The following is a 10,437-nucleotide window of genomic DNA, read 5'->3' on the forward strand; positions in this document are numbered from 1 at the left end:
CATATTTTTAAACCTATTAAAAAATAAAATTATGATAATTATATGTATGTATATATATATTTAAAAGCTTGATTTTTTTACACATAAAAATTAAAATTATGATAATTATATGCATATATACACATATATATGAATATATATATATATATATATATATATATTCAAAAACTTGATTTTTTATTTTACATATAAATATATACATCCGTCGCTGAGCTATTGGGATATCGGGTCTCGGAGCTTAGTCGGTCGAGGTTCATATGATATATATAGGAATATATATATATATATATATATATATATATATATATTCAAAAACTTGATTTTTTATTTTACATATAAATATATACATATAAATAGGTATGTATTATCAAATATAAATAAGGAAATATTGATAATAGTAAGTAAAATCAATAAGTAAAAGATATAAAGTAAGTAAAACTTTGATAATGTGGATTTTGAAGGGAACACCTCGAACTTTATTTATATTGCGAAAAATTTGAAATCCTAAAACATTGGCTCGTAGGCCTTATTGAATCTGGAAAAACAAAACAATTCAATTGGGGGAAGCACTGGCTACTGGCAATACTGCCTCAAGTGTTTCGCATTCCATGAGTGACAGATCGTGATCCCTTCCGTGTACTCAATGTAGTAGGTCCCATCATGTGTGACTTGGCGGACTCTATAGGATCCTTCCCAGTTTGGGCCGAGGACACTGTTGGAACAAATTTAGGGTTTAAGAAAAGATTACCGCTTCTATCAAGGGGCTGAATATAAAAATTTCTTTAAAAACTCGTAAAACGTTTTTACAACATAGACAAAGTGCATGAGCGTATAATTTAAAATTTTAAAACTACTTTAGTTTTTACTTGGTACCAACCTTGAATGGAGCTTGAATGTTGAGAAGGCTTAGGAAGTTTGAAACACTCATCTCCCCACTCAGCTTGCCTCTCCTGCTAGTCTTCTTGAACCTGTGAGCAACCACGAAAGTTTCTACCACTAGAGTCTTTGAGTGTGGTTAGGATTTAGTGTGTGGGTACTTTTAAACATGATGACTCAAGAACGAGTCTTTAAGCCAAAGAGCTAAAACAAATGCTAGGTCTAATGAGGACTTAGGTGCCAAAACAAAAGAGATAAGAAGAGATAGAGAGAGAGAGAGAGAGAGAGAGGGAGAGAGAGAGAGAGAGAGAGGGAGAGAGAGAGATGGTGGGCGACTTTGATTCTAGAGAGAGAAGCTCTCGATCTCTAAAATTGTGTGTTGTGAGTTGTGAATGAGGTTGGGTATTTATAGGAGGAGGATTACCTTCAAAAGGTAGTTTCCTCTTTTCCATTGAATATAACATATTCATGAGCAAATCTTCATTTACTCTTTTCCTCATTTCACACGTCCAACTCCCATGCTTCTAGAAGCAAATTGGTTTCCTCTTTTCCTTGCTCTTTCTTGGTCTTGGGCGCCCCCTTTGATTTCCTTCTAGAGGAAATTTGTTTCCTCTTTTTCTTTTGCCATGTATCTTCATACATCAATGCACAAAATAATCTCTCCTCTCTTGCTTGGATGGACGGTTTGGAATTCTAGAAGGAGCTTCTAGATGTTTCATTATTTTTTCATGACAACATAAGAAAAGCCCATTAAGAATTTTCAAATACAATTCCATGAAATGAAATTCAATCTCAAGGCCCAATTCCTTAACTTGGCCGTGTGATCTAATCTCATTGTCATCATATGACAATGTAAAAAAAAACTTATTTATTGACATTCATATCCGTCTATGTCCAAAAGGACAAAATTACCCTTTAGACAGTTTTCGTAAAACTTGTCTAGTTTTTGTTTTGACTTAGCTTCTAGTTTAACTAATCATACTCTAATGACTTGCGGTAGTGACCTCATGGATCCAAATGAACAAAGCTTGAGCTAGCATACTTGGACTCAAAAGTTCACAAACCTTTTCCAGCTTAATGTCAATTGACTCCACTAAAGAGTTGACACTGAAATCTCTCAGTTCAAATGAATGTATTTTCTACTCAAGAATTCTACTTAATGGTAATGAGTGGATCCATTGAATATTATCTATTTTTTACCCTTCATACATTGCATTTCAGCAATCTTGTACATGAATTCCATATCTATGAGATCTTCACAAAGTTACTCGTGACATCTTCATAACTTAGTACCTCACCAATAGGTCTTGTTGATATCACATAGTGAATCTAGAACTCTGACTTTCTCAAATGAGAATACGTAAGCTATGAAATGACATGTCTTATTTCAGGATTGAGGTAAGCACGATGCAATTCATACATAGTGACTTCGAGACATAAGAGGTTAAATGGTTTTTACTTATTCTGTCTCTAGAAGTGCACTGGTCAATTCAGTACCTTCAAAAGATATCTAGGAAGAACTATAGAGTCTCCAACTCTCAATGTCCCATAACCAGCCATTATAGATTCTCCTAACAATCATATTGAGATCAATAGCCCTTTGATCCTTAGATTGTGAATGTATGTTTTAAGCAAACCATGAAGAGTTTGTTCATGCAAATCTATATTTGACTCTTCATTTGTCGTTATGTTTGTTTAAGGATTAAAGACTATAGTTTATCATAAAGCTTCAAACAGACAAGGAAGAATGAATGAACATTTCAACTTTTATTAATTATTCAGCAGTTACAAGCAAGAGTCTTCGTGTGACTTTATTACATCAAATGTACATAAATATTGTTTACTACTCTTCTTGTAGGCACCATTGACAACAGACGTCGGCGCCTTGTACTTGGGTGTTTTCAAACACTCGCTTGAGTAGAAGGCTTCCGATGGCGAAGGTTCGCCGCTTGATCTTGGAGTTATAGTATTTTTTGTCTTTGCGCTCTTGCGCAGCGAGGGGGTGAGTGCCCCTGACCTCTTTTCGTCGATTAAGTCCAACTTTTAGGTGTATGGCCTCGCCGTTATTTTCCTCGTTGAAAGTCTCAACTCATAATGCGAGGGAGAAATGAGTTTCCCCGGTGGCATTCCGGGCAGTCGTCCAGTACGCCCATAGGATGAACGGTAGCTCTTCCGCCCATGCGCCTTTCTTGTCTTCAAGCTTCTTTTTTAGATTTCTCTTTATAGTCTTTTTGACTGCTTCGACTTGGCCGTGGGCATTTGGATGACGCAGTGAGTAGAACGTCTTGCTAATCTTTAGTTGATTGCATATATCTCTTACTCGCACGTTGTCGAATTGCATGCCATTGTCGGTTGCAATTGAGGCAGGGATACCGTGTCGGTTGATGATGTTCATGAAGTTTGTCATATTTGCCTCGGTGATCTTTGCAAGCGACTCGGCTTTCACCCATTTGTTGAAATAGTCGATGGTGACGATGGCGTATTCGTATTGTCTTGGCGCTCTTGGGAGCTTGCCAATGATGTCCATGCTCCATTTGGCGAAGGGTCGTGGAATGATGCTGCTGCTTAGCGGAGTTGGTGACTGTCTTGGGATGTCGAAGAAGCGTTGGCATTTGTTGCAGCGCTTTGCCCATTCGCATGCATCTTTCTTCATCGTAGGCCAAAAATAGCCTTGTTTGAGTGCAACGAAGATTCCAGCAGAGTGGTTCCCGCAAATGCCTTCGTGGATTTCAGGGAGGACCTTGGTTGACCCGTCACTATCGAGGCATAGGAGCAGCGGTGTTGAGTAACTGTGTTTATAGAGTACATCATCTCGAAGCGTATACTTGGATGCTAGGGCTCTCAATTTGTTGGCTTTCTTGCGGTCTTCGGGGAGTTCTCCTCTTCGGAAGAATTTGATAATCAGGCTCATCCATGTTGGCTGAGCCGTATTCTCTATGGTTCCGACTTCATCTCGGGAGACGAATGGTTGTGGTAGAGATTCGATTAGGATAGTCCCCAATCCGTCTTCATCGATGCTAGATCCGAGGTTAGCAAGAGTGTCAGCCTCATATTTCTGTTCTCTCGGGATCTGGAGGATCTCAAACTAAGAGAAGGCATCGAGCTTGGAGTTTGCCTTCATTAGGTAGGAGACCATGTTGGGCTGCTTTGCAATATAATCGCCTTTAACCTGATTTACGATCAACTGCGAGTCGCAGCATATTCGCAGGTTTTTGGCGCCAAGCTTTTGTGCGAGCTCTATCCCTACGATAAGGACTTCATACTTGGACTCTTTGTTGGAGGCCTGGAAACCGTAGTGAAGGGCGTATCATATGTTTTCCCTATCGGGGTTAGTTAGTATGATGTCGGCACCAACCCCTCGGGCATTAGATGCTCTGTCTACGTGTAATTCCCAGATGAAACCCGTTGGGTCAACCTTTCTCTTTCGTACGAACAAGTCGTTGGTCGAGTCATTTTCTGCTCTTCCCATGTCGGAAGTATAGGAGAATTCTTCCATAAAGTCAGCTAAGGTCTAACCCTTTATAGCTGTTCTTGGGTGGAACTCATTCTCATACTCGCTCAATTCTTGGGATCGATCGCCATGCAAGTCGATGTTCCTTTTGAAGAGCTTTACCTATCGGGTGCTCATTTTGGACCGCGATAGGGTGAGCCTGGAAATACGAGCACAATTTTTGAGTTTCCATCACGTGAGCTAAATAAAGTTTCTTGATCTCGATGCAGCGCGTTCAGCGTCAAGTAAGGCCTTGCTCACGTAGTAGATCGGCCATTGGGCATTATCTTATTCGTGGATCAGGACGGCGATGTAGAGCATTTCGCCTTTTTTTGGTTTGGAAATAAATGGTGGGGACCTGAGGAGAGCGCGCTCTCTTCGAAAGGAGGAGCGGCGCGGGGTACGCGGCGCAGCCCGCGCTGTGTGCATGTGGCATGCTTTTCGGACGGTGCGCGCACAGTGACCCTAGGGGTGCACGCCGCACAGAGCTTTTGGTGTAGCGCGCAGCCCCCCGGCGCGGCGCGTGCCATCCCTTCGTGGCACGCGGCTTGCTCGCTCGCGTCCTTTTTTACGGAGCACGCGCGTGCCTTTCTCATGGGGCATGTGGCCCATCTCGTCGGCCGTTCGTGGGCCTTAAAGGCCCTTGATGACCCGGCCCGTTGGGCCTTCAAGACTCGGATTTCACGCAATTCGCGTGGAACATAAATTCCCTACTCGGGGTATCATGGTCGACACGAGGATCCGAAAATCGACTCGCGGACTCATGATTCTATTCGAGGAGTTATCTCGACTCAAGGAGGAAGACGGCTTGACTTGAGGATTGAGGCTCGACTCCAGGAGCAAGACTCGACTCGAGAAGACTGACTCGACTCGAGGAGCAAGGCTCGACTCGAGGAGATAAAAGTTTTGGCACGAGGACTTGCCAGTAGAAAGGCTTGCCGTTCTTCAGGACCTCCGGCCTGACCATCGACCCTTTGAACGCCATGTCTTCTAGGCGTTCCGGGTTTTCCAAAAATGACCGACAACACCTAGTTGTTCTCTTCGAGAGTTGTTAGTGAGGAAAGCTCATGGTGGGGGTTTGATGGGTCATTTTGGCATAGCTAAGACTTTAGGAGTAATCCAAGAGCACATTTACTGGCCTAGGATGAAGCGTGATGTAGAGCGAGTTTGTGGTCACTGTGTCACATGTAGACAACTAAAATCTAAGGTTCAATCACATGGTTTATAGACACCGTTGCGTATACTTAGCTCACCTTGGGTTGATATCTTCATGGATTTTGTATTGCGTTTGCCTAGGACAAAGAGAGGTCGTGATTCCATTTATGTTGTGGTTGACAGGTTTTCAAAAATGGCGCATTTTTTCCTTGTCACAAAACTGATGATGCTTCTAATGTTGTTGACTTGTTCTTTCGCGAGATTGTTAAGTTGCATGGTATGCCAAGGACCCTCGGATAGGGATACAAAATTCTTGAGTTACTTTTGGAAGACATTGTGGGGTAAATTGGGTACTAGATTATTATTTTCAACTACTTGTCACCTCCAAACTAGTGGTCAAACAGAGGTAGTGAATCGAACATTGTCTACTTTGTTGAGAGCAATAATAAAGAAGAACATTAAAACGTGAGAATATTATGGTTTTAATCCATTAACCCCGTTGGATTTATCTCCCATTCCTATGAATGAGCATATAAACTTAGATGGAGAAAAGAAAGCGAAACTTGTCAAGAAGATCCATGAGACAGCAATACTCAACATTGAGAGAAGAGCAGAACAATATGCATGACATGCTAATAAATGCCGCAAGAAAGTCATCTTTGAACCCGGCGATTTGGTTTGGTTGCATATGCACAAAGAGCGTTTTCCATAACAAAGGAAATCAAAGCTGCTACCTCGTGGTGATTGTCCATTCCAAGTTGTAAAGAGGATCAATGACAATGCCTACAAGTTGGACCTCCTAGGTGAGTATAATGTAAGTGCAACATTTAATGTCACTCCTTTTGATGCAGATCAGGACTTGAGGGCAAATCCTTTTGAAGACGAGGGGAATGATGAGAACACGACCAGCAAGGCATCGCAAGCTAAGTATCACGTGCCATTAGGACCTATGACAAGAGCTCGCACCAAGAAATTCAAAGAAGAGCTTAACAACCTGATCATGAAGCTCCAAGATGAAGCTGGAGATAAGCTCGAGAAAGAAGGAATCCAAGGAGGTCAAGATACACCATTTAAGAATGTTATTCGGGCCAGCCTTGATTAAGACATCATTTTAATTCTTGAGTATTTAGACTATGTTTTATTTTATGTTTTAGGCCATAAACTTGTTGTTTAACCCATTTGTGTTTAGAACAAGTTTTATGGGCTTGTTACATTTTCAAGGGCCTAGTATGACGAATTTAGGGTTCACTAGTACAAAAAAGACCTTTGGGTGCGACTTTTTTCGCAGCCAAAAGTCAATTTTCGCACCCAAAGATATCTTTAGGTGCGACTTTTCCGCACCCGAAAGTCCGCACCTAAAAGTCTTGGGTGCGAAAAGTCGCACCCAAAAGTCTTGACTTTCGGGTGCGACATTTAGGTGCGACTTTCCGCACCTAAAGTCGCACCTAAAAAGTCACAAAAAAAAAATGGCGACGGCTTATTCAGGCCAGGTTATCCATGTCCCTCTTGCACAGAGCCAGCATGATTGCCGTGGCGTTTTCCATGTTCCGAGGCAGCAGGATCCGGTTGTCGGTCCTTCTCTTCGAGAGGGACCTGATCTCCGTCGCCACTCCTCGCCGCTCCTCTTGCGACCGGCTCCACAACTTCTGAACTAGGGATACACACACACACACACACACACACACTTAATTACCATACACACACATACACACCCACACACAAAAAAACACATATACACAAACACTCACCCCACACACACGGTCGTGGAGGGGCTGGTCGGAGGGGCTGCAGCGGAGGGGTTGGTCGGAGGGGCTGGTCGGAGGCTGAGAGAGAGAGAGAGAGTGTGTGTGTGTGTGTTATAGAGAAGGGGGAGAGACAAAGTGAGGATGATAATCTAAGAGTGAGAGGGAAGGATTACCTAGCCGGAGAGAGATCACGACGACGGAGCTCTGAGTGGTGGCGGCGACGGAGCTTGGAGTGTGGTGGTGGTCGGAGAATTTGTAGGAGAGAAATCGGGGAGAGAGAGGCGAAATGAAATGTTTTGGCACGGATAGAATGAAAACCGAGCAGAAATTTGATTTATATAAAACTTTGAATTTGGGTGCGACTTTCCGCACCCAAAAGTGTCATTAGGTGCGAAAAGTCGCACCCAATGACACTTTTGGGTGCGAAAAATCGCACCCAATGATTTTTGTAAAAAGAGCGGGAAAATTTAGCCGCGGAAAAATTTAGGACATTTGGGTGCGACTTTGTCGCATCCAATGACACTTTTGGGTGCGACTTTAACCCGTGTCAGTACTTTTAGGTGCGAATTTTCGCACCCAATGATATTTTTACCAAAAAGCGGGGGAAAGATGGCCGCTAAAATGTTTTCAGCTTATGGGTGCGACTATGTCGCACCTAATAGTTTTGATAGACTTTTGGGTGCGAAAAGTCGCACCCAAAGTTAAAAAAAATCAGCGAAAATTTTCAAATGCTTGTTCGAGTTTTGGGTGCGAAAAGTCGCACCTGAAAGCCTTATTTGGTGCGAATTTTGGGTGCGAAAAGTCGCACCCGAATGTCTTCCGCACCGGAAAACAGTATTTGTAGTAGTGGTTGTAAACATCTTTAAATAGCCTTTCAAGCTGAATGAAAGAGCAACTCAACTTACAACTTTTAAAAACTTGTGATAATTTTCTCTCTCTCTCTCTCTCTCTCTCTCTCTCTCTCTCTCTCTCTCTCTCTTTGGTTCGTCTAAGAACTAGTCGAATCCTTGCAAAGTAGTGCTTGTGAGATTTCGATCCCGACTCATCAGACGGTTTTTCGCAACCATTCGTGGCGTCTTTCATTCTACCCTCATTCCTAATTCGTAGAACGATCCGCCGCTGTGATATTTAGGATATTGGATCTCGGAGCAAGTCGATCGAGGTTCATATCAAGATCCCACGTGCAAAGAAACTAAGGCGCTTCAAGGAGCCGATTCCGAATTCAAGAGTCCAAGACTTCAAAGCAGAGTTTCATGGCTTAAGCGAAGATGAATGGAAGAAATACAAAGACGAAAGCAAGGAAAATGAGAATCGAAGAAGAGGAGAGCGGCGAGCGAGAGATAATTATGATTATTCAAGCTGTTATTGAAGAAGATACATTTTAGTTATTATTGTTTGAGTTTTTTTATTTATTATTTTCGTAGCAAAAAACAAAGGGTTAAGTTGAAGTTTTTTTAAAGTATTTTTGGGCTTTATTTATGTTAAATGAAGCCCATATGTGTTATGTATTAAGTTAGCCTTTTAATTTTTATGTTATTAGGCCTAAATACTGTCTTCTAGGCCCATTTAATTTAGGGCAACCAGGAAGTCCGAATTTGCTTTGTAATTTCCTTATTTAAGGAGGTTTCATGAATGAGAAAGGCAGACTACGCTTTTGATAAAAAAAAGTGAGAGAACTGTCTTTGTTTCTTGAAGAAACTTCTGAACTTATCAAGGTATTCCTGGTGGCATTCATCCTCGACTTATGAAGCGAACTTACACATTCGTTTGTGGTGTCCTCATTATTCCATGGTTCACGTCTCTCTAAGCGTTGGGTCGCGGAGCCATCGAACTTGAGATCCTGGTTTGCAAAGGTGCTAACATTGGTTCTGGGTCACCGTCACATTGTTGGCATGGTTGTATCATTTAGTATCAGAGCCGATCGAGCTCATCAAGGTTTTATATATCGTTTTAGTTTTATTAAAAAAAATTATCATTCTCGAAATTGTTTTTAGTTCAGAATTGAAACAGTCATAACTTTTTATTCTGATATCGGATTTAGGTGTTTAATATATCGAATCAAAGATATTTTTATGCTTTATTGAATCGATTCAGGGTTTATTAGTAAACCCTGTATTTCATTACGAAAAAGTCAGTTTTCTATCGATTTTGAGTCCCTAAAAGCTTTTGCAAGTTCAATCCGAATTTCCTAGTTTTCATTGTTTTATTTCCTAGTTTTTTCAGAGTCATCGAACTTGAGATCCTGGTTTGCGAAGGCACCAACATTGGTTCCGGGTCACCGTCACATTGTTGGCGTGGTTCGTATCAGTTCAGCTCTTCCTTGAATATATTAGCGAGAGATCTTGTCATAGATCCTAATGGCAGGTAATACTTAGCTTGCGACTCAATACTGGTCATGTAGAACATCAGAATATCAACTTAGGACCGCCAAACTAAAACTCCAAACCCCTAAACTAGAAATTTATACCATAAATTAAGAACATAATTCGGTAAAATAGAGCTTATAGTGCAAAATCTATCGGTTCGGACCCAAAATAATAACTTTAGACTAAAAATAAGAACTTTAAACCCCAAAAGTATAACATTAGATATCTAATGAACATAAGGCCGTTAATCTAGAACTTAGATGTCCAAATGAAAGCTTAGGACCATAAACCCATAACTTTGGACCATAACTAAGAACTAAAGACCCTAAATAAGATCATTGGACAAATAATCTAATACTTGAAATCTCAATTCTTAAAATATCGATCCCAATTTACAACTTTGGACTTCAGATCAAAATATGTAGCCTAAAATCTTCAACCCAAGACTCCTAATCTAACACTTTGAACCCCAAATAGTAAACTTCACCGCATATCTAAAAACTCTAGACTCAATTCTATGACTTTCGACCATAAATATAGAATTTTAACCACGAATAATAACTTATCACTCCAAATCTTTACATTTTATAACAAAGAAGAGCTTAAGTCCCCAAATCTAGAACAATAAACCCCAAAACCTTAACTTTATACCCCAAATCTAGAACAATAAACCTCAAAACCTTAACTTTATACCCCAAATCATGAACTTAATACCCATTATAACAACTCAGAATCCCCAATCTAGAATTTTTTTACCCCAAATTAGAATTATTGCTCCAAATAAAAACTTTAAACCTATAATCTT

The 10,437-nt window shown here is 40.8% G+C and overlaps 1 protein-coding gene across 1 annotated transcript; it reads right to left on the bottom strand.

Moving 5' to 3' along the window:
- Positions 1-2,965: 2,965 nt before the first annotated feature.
- Positions 2,966-5,351, bottom strand: LOC149390486 (uncharacterized). The gene is made up of 5 exons (XM_089619783.1): positions 5,286-5,351; positions 4,431-4,526; positions 4,010-4,159; positions 3,391-3,961; positions 2,966-3,315 (listed from the first exon to the last, which is right to left on the bottom strand). The coding sequence occupies exons 1-5, from the start codon at positions 5,349-5,351 to the stop codon at positions 2,966-2,968; spliced, it is 1,233 nt and encodes a 410-aa protein (XP_089475909.1).
- Positions 5,352-10,437: the final 5,086 nt, after the last annotated feature.

This window comes from Urtica dioica, chromosome 7 (assembly GCF_054948205.1).
Source record: "Urtica dioica subsp. dioica isolate 48M chromosome 7, U.dioica_male_clone48M_v1_H2, whole genome shotgun sequence".
NCBI classification, from domain to species: Eukaryota; Viridiplantae; Streptophyta; class Magnoliopsida; order Rosales; family Urticaceae; genus Urtica; species Urtica dioica.

Coding starts and splice junctions, on each gene's coding strand:
- LOC149390486 (XM_089619783.1), bottom strand. CDS start 5,351: ATGGCGTTCAAAGGGTCGATGGTCAGGCCGGAGGTCCTGAAGAACGGC. Junction 4,527..5,285: donor GCAAGCCTTTCTACTGGCAA/GTCCTCGTGCCA, acceptor TCGTATTTCCAG/GCTCACCCTATCGCGGTCCA. Junction 4,160..4,430: donor CGATCCCAAGAATTGAGCGA/GTATGAGAATGA, acceptor TACGGTTTCCAG/GCCTCCAACAAAGAGTCCAA.